Source organism: Phycomyces blakesleeanus (assembly GCF_001638985.1).
Source record: "Phycomyces blakesleeanus NRRL 1555(-) unplaced genomic scaffold PHYBLscaffold_9, whole genome shotgun sequence".
Classification (NCBI taxonomy): Eukaryota; Fungi; Mucoromycota; class Mucoromycetes; order Mucorales; family Phycomycetaceae; genus Phycomyces; species Phycomyces blakesleeanus.
The window spans coordinates 990744-1008669 of NW_017265142.1; the positions used below are offsets into that span (position 1 = coordinate 990744).

General features: G+C 36.0%; 4 protein-coding genes across 4 annotated transcripts; 2 read left to right on the top strand and 2 right to left on the bottom strand.

Moving 5' to 3' along the window:
• The first annotated feature begins 238 nt into the window (after positions 1-238).
• PHYBLDRAFT_133318 (hypothetical protein) lies at positions 239-1326 on the top strand. Its single transcript, XM_018429563.1, has 6 exons — positions 239-294; positions 351-370; positions 572-642; positions 743-954; positions 1025-1038; positions 1099-1326. The coding sequence occupies exons 1-6, from the start codon at positions 249-251 to the stop codon at positions 1159-1161; spliced, it is 426 nt and encodes a 141-aa protein (XP_018292451.1). The 5' UTR covers positions 239-248; the 3' UTR covers positions 1162-1326.
• Positions 1327-2339: 1013 nt separating this feature from the next.
• Positions 2340-5833, top strand: PHYBLDRAFT_158694 (Cullin; the record flags this gene model as incomplete). Its single annotated transcript, XM_018433837.1, has 17 exons — positions 2340-2473; positions 2562-2647; positions 2705-2781; positions 2910-3080; positions 3181-3322; positions 3390-3547; positions 3618-3686; positions 3759-3852; positions 3912-4048; positions 4113-4370; positions 4438-4696; positions 4755-4834; positions 4897-5037; positions 5099-5307; positions 5387-5492; positions 5580-5714; positions 5774-5833. The coding sequence occupies 17 exons, from the start codon at positions 2340-2342 to the stop codon at positions 5831-5833; spliced, it is 2316 nt and encodes a 771-aa protein (XP_018292452.1).
• A 136-nt stretch (positions 5834-5969) lies between these two features.
• On the bottom strand, positions 5970-6646 carry PHYBLDRAFT_186784 (hypothetical protein). Its single transcript, XM_018439283.1, has 4 exons — positions 6612-6646; positions 6330-6555; positions 6147-6253; positions 5970-6100 (listed from the first exon to the last, which is right to left on the bottom strand). Exons 1-4 carry the CDS (start codon positions 6639-6641, stop codon positions 6050-6052), a joined length of 414 nt encoding a protein of 137 aa, XP_018292453.1. The 5' UTR covers positions 6642-6646; the 3' UTR covers positions 5970-6049.
• A 3495-nt stretch (positions 6647-10141) lies between these two features.
• On the bottom strand, positions 10142-10912 carry PHYBLDRAFT_78861 (hypothetical protein). Its single transcript, XM_018443395.1, has one exon. The coding sequence runs from the start codon at positions 10904-10906 to the stop codon at positions 10241-10243; it is 666 nt and encodes a 221-aa protein (XP_018292454.1). The 5' UTR covers positions 10907-10912; the 3' UTR covers positions 10142-10240.
• Positions 10913-17926: the final 7014 nt, after the last annotated feature.

The window sequence follows — 17926 nt, forward strand, 5'->3', positions numbered from 1 at the left end:
TTATTTCTGAATACATTAATGGCTTATCTATAGTCAAAAGCAAAGACACCATCCAATGTACTAAAAGAAAGCACTTCTTCAAAAGAAACATTTAATAACCGCAGTTTCCGAGGAGAAAAACCTGTGTTCTTGAATGTCTTGTTTGGCATTGATTCTACGTCACATTGGACTGGTTTTGGGCTGCCATTTTTATTTGGCATTTTTGTTTTCCTTCCCGAGAGGATTTTTATCTTTAATACATACACAAAATGCCTCTTCCATCCGCAGACGAACTCGAGCAGCTCGAAGATATTGGTACGTATTTAAGTTTGGTTCAGGTTTTTAGCTCATTAGTTTTTGCTGCTCATTAGAAAAGCAATGGGCTGTCAAGGTATGCAAACTATATATACAACCACAGCAAGGTAAAAAAAAACTTTTTTCTTAAAGAAAAAATACGCGACGTAATGTTTCGTATACGAATACAAGTCATACTCACATATGTTTTCTTTTAGGCTATCGAATAAATATAAACAAATGGCATCCCAAAAAGACCAAGGCAATATGTTATCTAAATAACCATAATAATAATTAGGCTATGCATCACGCTGAGACCTATTTTAAGCTGATCTCTGCTATGGACTGCTCCAAGCTCCGTTTGACAAGGTAAATAAAAAAAATGCATGCTTTGGAGGAAACAAAACAACATGATGTCTCCTGATATACTCATATATATATGTGTGTGTGTGTGTATGTTTGTATATAGCATTGATGATGAAATCTACAAGGACTTCATTGAAAACTTTCCTCATATTGATGTTAAGCACTTGGACGAGAAAGACTTCAAGTCTCCCGAGAGCAAGGATAAGTGGCGCCACTGGATCAACAAGTATGAGAAGAGAGTTAATGAATTCAACTTTGGCTGTTTGATCCGTATTGATCCCTCCAAAGACTACACCGAGGAAAACACCATGTTTGGTAAGTGAAGTAAAAAGAAGACAAGAAGAATGAAATAAATCTTACAAGGGAAAATTTAATGTTTGTATAGGTGTCCGTATGCAGGTAAGAACTGAAAAATAGTCACGATGTCTAATAATATAAGCTAATCGTTTTTTTTTGTAGTTTTATGCTATTGAAATTGCCAGAAACAAGTTGGGATTGAATGCTGCTGTCCGCAAGCAATAAAATAGATACAAAGTTATAAAGAAAGAAAAAGTATGCCTATTTAAAAATGTGATATATACTAGTGGTTGAGAGTACATGCATAATTAGTGTGTGTGTTAGATATGTTAATAAATCTACTTTGCCATTCTAATTAAACTGGAAATAAAAGTTACGAATTACAAAACCAATTGAAATTCAAAATATGTAAAAGGGATTTAAGCTAATAAGATACATAATAGATAGTGCTTGAATAACTTGTAATTGTTTTTGCTTTGAGCCTGGTAGCTATAGATATATATGTATTAACTGTGTGTTATAATGTATATTTAACCAGCCGTGTGTGTGTGGGAGTGTATACACACTTATCTGTATATGAGTTGTTATACTTAGTCTGTGGTTTTATTATATTCTAATTATGATTTGCGTGTGTAATTGTATACCGCAATCGATCCGTCTTTTTCCCTTCCTCTCACTGAAAAGTAATGACTTATAAAACGCGATTTTGCAAGAGGAAGTAGACGATTATATACTATAACTGTACATAGGCGCAGTAATTTTTGGCTGGATTGAATAATTTGTTAAACGATGATTTATTACATACATATAGCTATATTTTAACAACAAACTGAATTAAATCCAAGGTGTCACAGGTGAAATAACGTTTAGCTGTAAAAACATAGAATACTTCACAGCTTGAATCTATAAATGTATCCTCATATGACAGAAATAAAAGAAAAATAGCGCTGCTTTATACACTTGTAGCTTAGAAGAAGAATAAGTTCCAAAAATTGTATTCCAGTTAGGGGTAAGTTTGGCACTTCGTTGCCAACTAAATTAGACACATTTCAATGATATATACTTAATTAGAAAACTTCCTATATCACACTATACAATTCCTATTTCTAAACTTATAACCGCAGTAACGTTATAATACACAAAGAATTAAATTAAATAAAACAAAAATATGTTAGCATATCAGGGCTTTTGTGAAGGTTTAACAGTAGGCTTAGCGACGTCAGCAGATCGATTTGTTACGTCAACTGCGCTACCTGCACCTTGACAATAGCGGTACCTTTTAAGCTTACGTATAACACATCTCTTTTAATAGTCCTCACAGTCTTCCTTGGTCATTCAATCTTGCTCCTTTAATCCATCATTATCCCATAAATTGACATTAAAAACCCACACAAATTACAAAAATGACGAGCATGGGTAATCTCCCTCCAGCCGATAGTTTCAAGGCAACCTGGGACTTTTTGGAACAAGGTCTTGATCAAATCATGAACAGACTTGAGGAAGGTCTCGATTTCACGCGCTATACTGTGCTTTACAGGTCAGAAGAAATTGCAATTATAATAATTGCTTTTTACTGTTTGTTTTGACAATCTTATCAACAATTTGCCATCTTTAATACCAAACAGTGCTGTACACAACTACTGCGCCCGTGGAAGTCCCACAAGCTCTCATGGTGTTCCAGATCCATTGAGTAATCCACATTCTCGACGAGGTATGCGTACATGCTTAAACATAGTCCCACGCATTCCTAACTCTAATATTCTAGCAGCTGCGCAACTTATCGGCGGTGATTTATATACTAGTTTGAGCCAGTACTTGGAAGTTCACTTGCAGAAGATTAAGACGGTACTATTACTACTATTACTACTATTACTACTACTTCTATATTTAAGAAATTTGAATCTTTGGGCCTATCAAGACTTTATATAATGTTTTATTAATTTATATATTTATATTTATTTATTTTAAAAAAGGAATCTGAAAGATATATGGACGAGGCGCTTTTACAGTACTACACCAAACAGTGGGAAAGATACACAACCGCAGCACGCGTTGTAAACAATATTTTTATGTACATCAACCGCTACTGGGTTAGACGTCAAATCGATGAAGATAGAAAAAGTGATGTCTACGATGTGTTTACGGTAAAGACAAGAAGAAACTCGAGCAACCAACACATCCCGCCACTGTCTCCTCTGTCCTTATATTATTTATTCTTCCTTTTTTATATTTTTGTCTGAATAGTTGGCACTTGTAAGCTGGAAAAAGAATATGTTTGAATATGTCCATCACAATGTCATCGGCGCAGTTCTTAAATTGATACAAAGACAAAGAAGCGGCGAAACCATTGAGAATGGGCTTATTAAGAGCATTGTGGATTCTTTTGGTAGTGCTCAGAGGAAATATTTGAGTTATGCACACAACTAAAACGCGGCCGATTTTTATTTTGATAGTGTCACTTGGATTGGATAGCAGCGACTCCACAAAATCAAACCTTGATGTGTATCGTGAATACTTTGAGACTCCGTTTGTTCAGGCCACCGAGGTCTATTATAAGACAGAGTCAGAAAAGTTCATCAGTGAAAACAGTGTTCCAGATTACATGAAGAAGGTGAAAAATTGGAACCCAAAAGCAAGGATTATTTCATTTGTGTTGACAAAATAATTACTTCAAAAAAAAGGCTGAGGCTAGATTATTGGAAGAAGAAACTCGCGTCAGTTTATACTTGCATGAGTCGACAAACAAGACAGTAAGGATAATCCATTAGTTCACGTGATTGGGATATGAGTGGAATCTGGCTAACCGTTATGAATTCATTAAGCTTGTGCCAACTTGTGAAAGAGTACTCGTCAAGAATAACTCTGAGGTCATGTGGGAAGGATTTAAGAGCTTGCTGGCCCTTGATAAGCAAGATGGTAAGATTGTGATGAACATAATGTACGACCTTTGTCTGACCTTCTTGGAATTAAATCAGACTTGCGCCGTATGTACAGCCTCTTGGCTCGTATACCAGACGGTCTGGATCCATTGCGAAAGAGCTTTGAAGCACACGTTAAGAAAGCTGGTCTTAGTGCAATTGAGCGAATTGCACAACAAGAAGGCGAGGTTGTGGTAAGGCACTTCTCAAAAAAAAACTACACGAAAGGGAATATGTCTAATATAAAGCACATTACAGGACCCTAAAACATACGTCGATGCATTACTTGATACCCATCGTAAATATAACGATCTTGTACAAAACGCCTTTAGTGGCGAAGCTGGATTTGTTGCTTCGTTAGATAAGGCGTGTGGTGAATTTGTCAACCGTAACCAGATCTGTAAGACGTCTTCTTCAAAATCACCTGAACTACTGGCCCGCTTCTGTGATTCTTTGTTGAAGAAGAGCGCAAAGAATCCCGAGGAAAACGAGCTTGAAGATGTTTTAAACAGTATTGTAAGTTCTTTAATAATTACTAAATCCGACTTTCCTTTGATATTTAAAAACATCTACCATACTTCAGATGACAGTATTTAAATATGTCGAAGACAAGGATGTATTCCAAAAGTTCTACACAAAGAGTTTAGCCAAGAGACTTGTCAACGGAACATCTGCTTCTGATGATGCAGAAGGAAGCATGATCACCAAACTCAAAGAAGCATGTGGTTTTGAATATACTTCAAAGTTGCAGCGTATGCTGACAGACATGTCTTTGAGTAAAGAGCTAAATGACCATTTCAAAGAACTCGTGCAACAGAGTAGCCAAACAACAAGCTCGAATGGTGAGTATAATGCTATACATATATACAAAAAAATTATTACTAAATATTCCATTTATAGTTGATTTCACAATTCTTGTATTGGGTGCGGGCTCATGGCCCCTGTCAGCGCCATCAACAGACTTTAACATTCCAGAAGATGTATGTATTTCTAAATGCTTCACCAAAAAGGTCCAAGTGCTAATAAGTATGTATCTTCAAAGTTAGTTAAGGTGTATGATCGATTCCAGAAATTCTATCAGAATAAGCATTCTGGCCGCAAATTGAACTGGCTTTTCCAGTTATCTAAGGCTGAGTTGAAAACAAGTTACCTTAAAGCCAGTAAGGCTGGATATGCCTTCCAGGTAAATATTTTATACAGTTTTACCACACTTTTGTAAATACTCATATATTTAATCTTATTAGGTGTCGGCATACCAAATGGGTATCCTCTTACAATACAACACTGCCACTAGCTACACCTATCAGGATCTTCAAAAAAGTACTGCTCTCACTCCAGAGGCCCTTCACCCAGCTTTGAGTATCCTTGTGAAAGCCAAAGTACTTTTGTTGAGTGATGGTGAGAAGGTTGGTGACGATGGATCTAGATACAGCCTGAACTTTGATTTCAAGAGGTAAAGTCATCTTGTTATGCTTAATAAAAGAGAATATTCTTGGTTACCTTATTAATTTAATACCATTTACTTTTTACAGCAAGAAGGTCAGAATCAATCTGAATATGCAAATGAGAACAGAACAAAAGGTTGAGGCAGATGAAACGCACAAAACTATCGAAGAGGACAGAAAGTATTTGATCCAGGTAAACTATTAAACAATTGGAATCAATGAAGAAAAAAAAAGAATATTAGCATCCAATGATTTCTAATACCTAATTAATTTGATTTAGGCTGCTATTGTCCGAATCATGAAGACTCGTAAAGTCATGAAACATTCAGCATTGATAGATGAAGTCTTGACTCAATTACAGTCAAGATTTAAACCCCGGATTCCGGATATCAAGAAGTGCATAGATATACTTTTGGTAGGCAATCTGTTTGATATATGTAAAGCTAAATATGACTAATACTATTAACTATGTAGGAAAAAGAGTTTATTGAACGCGTAGAAGGCCAAAAGGACATGTACAGCTATGTTGCATAATTGAGAAAGGTTATTTACAAAAAAAAAAAGACAAAAACAAATTAAGGTTCCTTTTTCCAACTCAAGAGTATCCGCATTTCTTGTTCTATATCGCCCATTTTTCTCATTACAAAGAAGTGAGAGACTTTAACCAAATCACATTAAAGGCTTTTTTTTTGCCACATTTTTCTTTATGTGATTCGATAGAAGAAGAAACATTTGTCTAAATTCGATATCTCAATTTTCTCTATCAATAACTGGGGTGTATTGATTCCCTGATTGACGATCCTATGAAATGCGTTATTTTTATTATATTCGAATAAGCTCCTAGTACCTTTTTCCATTGATCCACATAGGGTTTAATGAATGCAAATATGATCAATCCAAATATAATCACCAAGAATATTCTTACGATGATCTCATCCTTGAACGAGTCACGTGCTAGGAAACAAATCAGCTTTTTCTTTCAGGTACTTTATTTTTATTTTATTTTATTTTATTTTATTCATAATCTTACCAAAGCATGCTGTTCTAAAGTCATTACTCGGGCATGTCTCGTCAGCAATTCCATCACACATTCCATCCTTTACATTATCCAGACAAAATTGCTTTGTGCAATTTGAGCAGGGTTTTGGGTCAACCATGGGAAGCTCAAAGATAGTACTGTTTGAACCGCAGAAACATTTGCAAAACATTTGTAGCTCTACTGCTTGAACACCTTTGGTGAACAATGTCAAGAGAGACTTTTATGTGTAGTTGATAAGCAATGTGTTTTTTAACTTGGCTAATCATTACTTACAGGAATGAGTAAAAGCAAAACTAGCGCCATGAGCTATTTGTGCTATTGATTTGTATAGAATTGATTAAGTGATGCGTGCAGAGCTTTTATTGGACTTATATAGACGACCCAGCGTCAATTTGGATTCTCAGCCAAAGCGACGTAACACTTTAAGCATATCTATCCATCGGAGTCTGTAACATAGAGTATAAAAGCATCACTGATCTTCTTTTGATCTGTTATTGGAGAATATTGAGTATTCACTATAAGATATTCTGGACAAAGTACCTTATCTTCGAATATTATTGACAAACTCTAGAAATAAAATCTGGCTCAAATGTTTAATTAGACAATATAATTATGGAATCAAAGTAGTGGTCATCAACGGTATCGCTTTTAATTAAAGAGAGTTTGCTACCCTTATATTTTATGCGCTTATTTAGCTGTATTATTTTACGTGGTAGCCTAGCAGAGGTTTTCATTATACCACAAGTTGGAAGTCTTTTGTTTTCTGGATAATAAAAAAAAAAACATTTTATCTATGAATTTACAATTCTCGATGTGATAAATATCTGTGTTCATCTAATAATTGAAAAAATGAAATATCTAATCAGATTCTGAAAATACTGTTTCCCAATTGAATTTCTTCAGCTTTACCCCCTTCATTTTAGGAACCTACCAAGTCATTTATGTAGTTAATTTTACAGTCAATGGAAAATAGCGATGAAACATATTGAAGGATTTAAGCTTTTTTAAATAGACTTTTGTTGCAAGATATGAGCATGTCTTTTTTTATTGATTTGTGATTGCTTAAGCTAAAATTTGCTTTTTTTGAAGCAATTATATTTACTGTTTCTAAGAGATACATTATGGCTATCAATATATACAAGTATAATAAATACGTATGTTGCATATTTTATTGTGCGTATTATATGGTTTTGTTTCGTTTAGATCGTCTCCAGTATATCTAAAGCCTATATTGGCTGGTTATTTGCATGTTACTGTCATAAACTATTTGTCTACTAAAAGTCTGTTAACTGAATCACCCTGCTTTCCCAGACTTCTAGTTAATCGTTTGTATTTCTTAGAAATTACGTAGCGATATTTGTAAACATGTTATATATTATGCAATTAATCACTATAAAGAGCCATTAGTAGAATAGATGCTATAATATTATCAATGGATTCGGCTTTCATAGTAGAAGACTTCCTAAACCTAGTATAGTTTCTAGTTTCTAGCTTTCAGGATCCTGTATAATTCCTGGTATTGTCCTTTGTATTTTTGCACAATCAAGCAATCCCAAGCGCAGATGTTCCATTGAATATGTCAATAAAATAAATTATTGTCACACAAAGACAGGGAAGCTGTAGACTGAGATATATTATAGATCAGATTTATATATTTTTATTTGTAAAATAAGACAGAGTCAGTCAATTGTAATAAATATTGTGTATAATACAAGCATATAAAGTGATATTTGGAGGTAGTTAAAAGAAGCAAAGAAAAAGTTCATAATAAGTTCAGTTTATCTGGTGACTATTCGTCTATCTATATAGTTTTTGAGAAAGTTCCAAGTGGTTCAAAGTTCTGCCTACATCTACTGTATATTTTGTGGTTATTAAATAATAGAGTTGGCCAATAGAACCCTGCAGATCTTTATATTCAATTGCGAATTCATATTACATTGTCCCACATTCAAGAATACACAAAGCCAAAATATAGTCAATAAGATAGCCCACGCACACATATATACACAACAATCATGTCTTGGTTTTCTGGAAGTAATATGAAAAATCAAGACTTTTGTACGTCAAAACAGGCAATCGAATGGCTATTAAATATTTAGACATGTCTTGAGGGCGCGGAATTATAGGTTCTATTGATGAAAAGAATACTCATTCAGTAACCCATAATTCTTCAAGTGTAACAACGGAATGTGCTGTGTATGTAAATGTCCTATCTGATAAAATGATTCTTGGAGCTTGGGTATCAGATTGGTAGCTCTGTTATCCGTAATAATATTTTTTTTAGTAATTTCAATTATACGTATAACTGTTGCAAATACTCTCTCTCTCTTTTTCTCTCTTTGTATATAAATAATAAGGGCATTCACAAATTATGGCTTCTTTAATTTGTAAAACATATAGACATGGGGGTGTAATGCAATCTTTATAGAAACTTTTCAAAGTAATGAGGGGCATACCATTTTCTTTTATTAATACAATCTGTATTTGTGGCAATTGAAAAAAAATGAGATGTGTATTATCTATACTACATCTGGAAAACTGGTTAAAACATTTGATGTGGACCCCATGTACATAAAATAACGGCTTCTCTCAAGGCTGGCTAACAAAAAATATATATCTCAATATAAACAGATTGTAGAATATCTAATTGCTCACTCAAAATTGATAAGTAAACCTACTCTTTTGCCATCAGAGTATTATTTACAACCGATAAACCCTGCCCTATTGTAAAGCACTGTGTTTTAGAGTGAGATTTAATTTTGAAAAATATCGCCCCTTAAATAAAATTTAGACTGAGAAATCCGCAGCTCACCACAATTCAGGTGCGATATAATGATCGAAACAACAATTACTGGTATAAAAAACAGAAAAGCCATGTCGATACTTATCTACAATTAAATGGAACGAAGTTCATACTCAAAGATATGTACGAGGTGTTTGAAAAATAGAGCGAAGATTGTATACTACTTTTCCCCCTTGGATATCAGACTATACTATAGAGATATTGAATGTGAATGTGGGGCGTTTATTTAGATAAATCCTAGAGTCATGATGTCTTGGCCGTGTACTTGGATAACATGTTCTTGCAAGATAAATATAATTTGTACAAAAAATGCGATGTAAAATATCAAAGAGTAACAAACGTGCTGTACTTGTGACAAAGAATAATACAAAAGGTTCAAAGTTTCCATAGTTTCTTAAGAACTCTACCAATCATAACACAGCCAAAACTATAGAATTCTTGAGAAGAAAAAAGAAGTTTCCTTTATTTTTTAAGCAGCAAGAATGTACTTGATCCTCATCGTACATTTACTCAGCTTCGACTTCTTTATCATTAGACTTGATTTTCAAATAGCTATTACAAGTTAGAGAGAGAACGATCTTGGCAAAAAAAATGGCATTGATAAATATCCAATTTAATGTCATCTGATGGAATAGAAAAACTTATATCTTCTATGGAACACATGTAGCCTATTGTACTGATGTCCATTTCTTGTACCGCGCCGATTAGATAATGACTTCGTGCGATCCTAAGAATACCTTGTATGTAGAAATGCAACTTTCGGAATATTGGGTATATTGATATTAGTCATTAAAAATAAACACTGGATATGTTAATGCTATCTGGGCATCAATATTTGAAGAGGTTCAAGAGTAGTTTATTTTGTAAGATTATTTCTCAAACCCTTGGAATATCAAGATTTCCCTTTTCTGATAGTCTATTGAAAGGCCGGATTGGAGTTACAGAAGATATCCATAGAACAGTAAACCAAGAAAGATTTTTTTTCATTATTTCTTTTTGGAAAAAATAGCTTAAAGGGATTGTATTTTGATTAAAAGACTATGTACAACAAAACCTAGAATGTCTTTTTTTTTACAGATATTTTATACAAGATAACCTATTAAAAGTCTCCACCAAAGTCTCCACCACCAAAGTCTCCACCACCAAAGTCTCCACCACCGGAATCGCCATAATAGTTGTTGGTTACATCAGGCTGTCCCATGTCGGAAAGGGCCGAACCAAGCATCATACCACCGAGAAGACCAGCACCACCTGCCATAAGACCAGTTCCCATGCCCATTCCACCACCACTAGCACCGCCAAAGCGACCGCCTTGCTGCTGCTGAACATATTGTGGCTGTCCATACTGAGGGTGACCATAAGGCTGTTGACCATATCCTTGCTGACCATAAGCTTGTCCATACTGAGGTTGGCCATATCCTTGCTGACCATATTGCTGCTGACCATAGGCTTGTTGTCCTCTATTTTGTGCTCCATAGGCTTGTCCTTGATAAGGACTTGATTGTCCTCCGAGAGGTTTGTCGATAGGGTGCTCCCATTGTCGCTGAGCAGTTGGCTCATAGACGTAGAAGAACTTTCCAGATGAAGGATCGAATTGACTCACCCAACCTTGAGGCATTGGTCTTGAATCAGGATTTAAAGGTTGGCTTGACGGGGGTGGAGGAGGAGCATACTGTTGTTGCTTTTCACTTGTGTGGGATGCCGCTGGACTCTGTGAGTACGCAGGAGGAGTATCTTGTTTAGTTAGCTTTGAAAAGAATCCCATTTTTTTTTGAAAGTAGAAGAGGGGAATAAAGGACATATGAGCTAGTAAACATATTTTATAGTCAAAAAAATATTATCTAATGCTTTCCTGGTTAAGGTTGGTCTGGTTTCAAGCGGGGTTATCTGATGATTCTTGATCAATCCTGTCTCCTCAACTGGTTCCATCCTTTTTGTGAGACAGATTCACCACGTCAGACGACGTTAAAGATGCTTCCCCAATAGAATGTCACCTGTGGAGGTACACAGCTGAGTACATAGATATCAACCAAATACACTACCACCAGCGATATTAAGAAAGTATGCGGTAAATATCGCTTTGTCCAATCGCAAGTCTCGGGATTGCTTTTGCATCATTTTTGTCCACAAGAATGAATACCAGAAATAAGAAACACGTCACGGATTTGCTTTGTGGAGAGGTAAAAAAAAAGGTCACAGACGCGTTCAGGTTCACACTTTTGTAATAACCAAAGAAAGGACAATGGTCAAGAAGGGAAAGTCAAAAACAAAGAAGAAGTCACCTTCAAAGACAATCCCTCCCTCTAAAGACAACCCTGTCGGAACAATTGACAATTCCTTGGATACTTCGACCGATGATTACGAAAAGACGGACAACTCTAGAGAGGGTTCAGTCTCTCCTGTCGACCCACCAAAAGATTGGAATAAGATGCCCTTAGATACATCCGTTCCTGAGGATCAGGTTAGAAATTTTGTTCCATTGGCGCTAATCTAGAGCATGGATTTACACATTCTATTCAAGGATCAACCAGAGACGTCTCAACAGAAGAAATCTCTTGACACAGTATTCAATCCATCTCACGGAATGACAGATTCAGTACACATCCAGGAAACAGCTAGCACTAATAGCCAAGAAAATGACGTGGAATCACAACCAAAAGATACAGAAAAAGCAAAGGTCGATACACTTGCACAACCTGCAAACGTCAACAATGCAGATACAGTTGATACAACCGATACATCCGCCAAAGTCAGCAAAGACGATGTTGGAGTAGAAACTTTGGATAAAAAAGAATCATTGGATGCCCTAGAGAAAGACGCTGCTTTAAATGCCAAAGCAGATCAATCGACTGGACTAGAATCGACAAATGTCAAAACTGATACAATAAACAATGTGTCTCTGGAGAAGGATACCAAAGAAAAGGATAAAATCCTGAGACATTCTGACAGTCAGCAATTTGAGATTGTGGAACACAACTCGAATGACGACGATGAAGATGTTTCTATTGACAGTGCAAATAATCGAAATGAACTATACGCAAGTAGTCTGATTGAAAGTGGCAGCTATACGTTTATTGAACCTGAACTGGAAGCAGAACAAGACACAGAAGACACAAAGGCACAACCTCTTGATACTGGGGACTTGGAGAATAAGGAAGTGCCAAAGGATTTCACCAAAGCAGAGGCTAAAAAGATTAATTCTACGGAAAATATTGATTTGGATAAAAAACCCGACCAACTACCTAACGTATCAGAAAAGAAATCCCAAAAGACTGAAAACATCGACCATTCTACAAAGTCAGCGAATGTAATTGATTGTGATACTTCCAATTTATCTGATAAACTGCCTGAATCAAAGAAATCCAGCAGCTCTGACTCTGGCTCTGATAATATTACAGAGACGAAGCCACTATCGTTTGCCGAAGCAGTACAATCTTCTGATCCTGAATTAGATACAGCGGCAGACAGCAAACATTTAGAAGAGAGTTTGGAGACTACTAATTCTTTTGAGCCTAAAGAGCAAACAAACAAACCAGAGACATTTGCTAAGATTGTTGCTTCCTCGACCACAAGTACTGAAAATTTACAGGAAGATACTATTACAAAATCCCAACCAAAAGAAACGATTAAAAATGATACGCCTAAAGAGAATACCAAGCCGAAGACATTTTCTAAGGTCGCTGCTTCCTCAACTTTGGATACAGAAAACCCCCGTGAACGCGATGTCTCGAAAGTAGAACAAAAAGAAATCGTTACCAACGATAAATTTACAGGTGACTTCCAGCCAGATGCCTTTTCCCATACTGTTTCTTCTTCAATTGCGACTACAGAGAAACCACATGATGACAGTATCGGAAAATCAGAACCAAAGAAAATAACCAGCAATAATAAATCTACAAACGATCCCAAGCCAGAGACTTTTGCCGATGCTGTTGCTTCTTCGATTGTTAATAAAGAAAAACCATACGATGCTAGTTCTTCAAAAGCAGAACCAAAAGAAACTGTTCTCAACGATGACTCTAAATGTGACAAACCTTCAAACGATTCCAAACCAGAGACTTTTGCCCAAGCTGTTGCTTCTTCAATTGCAAATACAGAGATACCGCACAAAGAAGTGGCTCTTGAAGTGCGATCGAAAGAAAGTATCGAAAGCGACAAGCCCACAAAAGTCTTGGAGCCAGAAAACACAGGCGATAAATCTATCGAAGCTAGCGAATCTTCACCAAACTCTCCAGAAGCGGATGGATTTTCGATTGTCAATCCTAAAAATCATGCATCAGATAAAAGCACAGTCGATAATTTGCCTAAATCAAAAAATATTGCAGAAGATGATGATGATTCTTTTGTCCAAGTGAAGTCAGGAAGACATATATCTATTGATGATAGTATTACTTTTAATGCCATTTCTTCATCCACCTCTTGGTTAAGCAACCACCCAGCCGCTGAAGAAAGCGTAATAGCGGACAGCAATCCATTCTCTATTTTAAAATCCGAGTCTCCGGGTATATCTCAATCTCCTGATCACGCGAATGAAGAAAAAGACAACGACGATAGTCGTGATAAAGATATAAGCACTCATCAGTTTGTTGAAGAGGATTTACATCACAAGGGTGAACCTGAGGCTGTACATAACGACGATGACTCGGAATTTACCAAAGAAACTGGTATCACAGAAACCAAACCAGTTAAGGTGGCTAAACAGGAAGATGAAGAGAAAGGACAATCTTATGTCGAACAAAAAGATGAAAAACTATCTGCAGCCAGTACAGGTAAAGATGTATCGCAGACCAATGTTCCGAAGAATACCGAACTGGTACCAACTCCAGCAGATCCAATTCCAAAAGAATCAACTCCAGTAGAGCCAATTTCAGTAGAACCTACTCCAAAAGAACCTACTCCAGTAGAACGTACTCAAACAGAGTCAGCTCCCGTAGAACCAGCTCCAAAAGAATCAACTCATGTAGAGCCAACACCGGTAGAGCACACTCCAGAAGAGAAAACTCCAAAAGAAAAAGAACCCCTAACTTCTATGACAAAAACTCCCATTGTAAAGAAAGAAGTGGATGACTATACTGAAGAAGCGCCCGGTACTTCTAGAGGCCTACAATCTACTAAGGAAGTACAGACTTCGTCAGATGAAATTAAATCTGAAGATCCTGAATTCTCTTCTGCCACCACCGATGAAGCCTCTGAACAGGCTTATATGAGCGATGATGAACAAACCGAAAGTGCACTGGATGATAATGAGACTTCGTATATTACTCCACAGAGAGATTTCAGTATCGAAAAAGAGAGTGTTGACAATGACTCTTATGAAACTGAAGAAGAGGAAGATGAAGAAGATGAAGAAGATGAAGAAGATGAAGAAGATGAAGAAGATGATGAAGATGATGAAGATGATGAAGATGATGAAGAGGAAGAGGAAGATGATGAAGATGATGAAGAGGAAGAGGAAGATGATGAAGAGGAAGAGGAAGATGATGAAGAGGAAGAGGAAGAAGAAGGAGAAAAGGAAGAGTCTGATTACAATAAATTTGTAAAAATTGAAAAAGATGAGGCTGTCCAGGAAAAAGAAAAGATAGTACCAAAGGTGGTGGAGATTTTCCCAGAGAATGTCATTAGCCTTGATATTAGCGACACTGAAGATCTGTCAGATGGAGAGCTCATTAGTGGAGAAGAAAGTGATGATGTAGGTTATATGTTTATTTATTTTATATTTTATATTTTAGAAAAAAGAATTGGGTATCTTGGAAAGAATATACATATATATATTTGTGTGTGTGGATACTTGTCTACATTGCTAATATTTTCAAATGATTTAAATCCATAGTTTACTGACAATATGGATGAGGTAAGATAACTCCATTCACTCTTTAGATCCACGATTTAAATTAAACTAATGAATAAATTGGTTAGCAATTCGATATTTTTGAGCAACGAATCTATGAATATGAGCAAAATGCACCCAAGAACGAACAAGAAGTAAGAAAGCTAAAATATTAGAAACAAGAAACAAAAGCATATTTGTGAATGATTAACTAATCCTCTATGCCTATCTTTATCTGATTATTGCTATTAGTTTTTCAAATCCTCTCATGATATTTTCAAAAAAGTCCAAGGTTGCAGACAATCTGATGCCAACGGATATTATGCACCATTTTCTTTAAGTGACAGAGAGTATGTAAATGACAAGATATACACAAAAGTAAAAAGTACTGACTACATAAATTTGGTACAGAAAATCAAGGCTGAGTGAGTATGCAGGTGAATACAATTCGCTTTTAGAATCTTATATCCAGCATCTTTCCAAGGTAAGTTTTTTTTCTTGTCTGAGATATATAGCTCTTCTTCTTTTTTTTTTGAAAATCCAATTTTTTAAACTTATATGCTATATAGGGAAACAAGAAAGAACAAGAGAAATATGCTTACTTGAATGATGTCTCACGGGTATTAAGACTCTGCGAAACGTTGTATTTCTCTGGAAACGAGAGTAAGCCAGTTGTGTCTGACTTGTGTGATTGGTTAAACACTACGTGGCCTATAAGTAAGTTTGACGTACGAAGCATATTTAGAGAGGGAAACATAAGTGTGATGATCTAATGAAAAAAAATCTCAGGTGTAGACCGACCTCTTTACCCACAAGAAAGTATCCGGATACCTTTAAAAAAGCTTGGATTTTCGACCATAAAGAGTTCTCGGGCAGGGTCAATTCTTGTGAATGGTGATTTGATTTCAAGGTAACTATCCAACTTACAATAGTATCTTTCATGTACCAAAAAAAAAGACCCCCAAAAATGAAACATATTATTAAAACAAAACCAAAAAAAAAATGAAGACATATTTTGCGGGGTAATCTTGAAGAAGCCGTCAAAATTCTTGAATCAGAAATATCTTCTCTTTCATGTGAGCAACAGGCCCAAGTCAACCAACTTATTGCAATTCTCAAAGCCATGCCAGAACTTGCATTGGATACCAAACCTGAACTCATCGAGAAATGGAATGCCTGGCACAGAGAGTGTGTAAGGTCCTGCAACAAGTACCTCCACAACTCCACCAAAGACAAAACGCTATGCAATCTTTTTATGATCCTTGCTGGCGACGTCGACACAATTGAGACTGTCAGTTCTTTCCCGGAAACTATGGTGGCTACCCTTATATACTCAGAGCCTTTCCGACTTCGAGGTGAACTGGCAGCAGTCTTAAACCGACTGGAGCTGCAAGATGACGCAGATCAGATTACAGAAATTTGCTATTATGTTGTGGGAGGAGCCTGGAATGATGTGCTTGAAAGATGTGGTAACTCTTGGCTCGAGACACACCTTGGACATTTGCTGCTGGCCGCAGACTTTTTGCCAGATGGAAATTCCGGGTTAAGTAGTGATCGTGAGCAGGAAGCAATTACAGAACCAATATATTATGTGATTCATGATTATGCTGAAAACCTGGTGGCAAAATATCAAATGTGGCGTGAGGCGATTGATTATCTCAGTACATGTAGAGTTAACCGGGAAGTCTGGATCGAACAGGTAATTTTCTCTCTCTCTTTTTCTTTACAGCAAGATGATGTATTGAAATGTAGTATGCTTTGTACTGAGGATTAATATTGTTACTTTAGCTCTTTGGAAACCCACCTCTCGAATCCAAGGGCATAGACTTTGTGTATGAAATGTTGGACTTTAGTAAACAAAATAATATGAACAAGGTCCAAAGATGTCTGTACAAAGTAAGGCGATAACATCATATTGTCATTATTATTATTATTATTATTATTATTATTATTATTATTATTACTTGCTTTAAGTTAACATGTATCTATACAAAAAAAAAGACGATAGCAGGAAGATACGAGGCTGAAGGAAAGTCATATGAAGCTGCGGTAAACTATGCACGGGCAGGAGATAGGAAAACCCTTGACCTGTTGGCAAACCAAATCTTACAAGGATATCTGACAAAGGGTAACAAGATAAAATTTATATATTTTTTTAATTCTATTTATTTATGTCTTGTGTTTTCTAAATCCAAACATGTATATATATATATATATATAGGTACTTTGGATGGTATTTTATCCGCTGATGATCGCACAAATACTGTATTTGACAGCAAGGAGTATGCTTTCTTGGTCAGATACAGTCAATTCCGAGATTTTGTAGGAGTAAGTGAAACACGAAAACGAAAACGAAAACAAAAAAGTTGGCTATAGTATTATGAGAAAGCAAGCTTTATTTCTTGATTTTGCTTTTTGTTATGTTTGTTTATTTACGGTATTTCTTTAGTGTGCCAAATTCGATCAAGCTGCAAAGCTTCTCACAAAACTGAATGCATCGTTTGCTGCACCAGAGAATTTCCGGTCCGTGCTAATTGTGGACAGTTTACCCTTCCTAAAATGTAAGGCTTGATTGTTGGTTGTTACTTAATTTACAGTTGTGTAAAGAGTATATGGTTATTTATTATAAAACAATCCTTCCATAAAATTTAATCCCTTATCATTCTTTTTATATGTATAGCACGCACTCAATACTTTAACCAAGAGGATACCTACAACCTGATGCGTCAGTTTGCGATCGCTTTAAAAGAACAGGATCAGAGCGATTTCCTAGTTCATTACCACAACAGAGTTGATCCAGCTGCAGCTGTATCTGATCCAAGGATCCTCAAAGCAAATATCCGCTCAAGCCTTTGTCGTAACCTTGCACTTGCCATGATTTCATAAAACCAACAAACGAACGATATATATAGCCTAAAATATCTCCTCCAAAATCCTCAACCTTTTCTCTTTCTACAC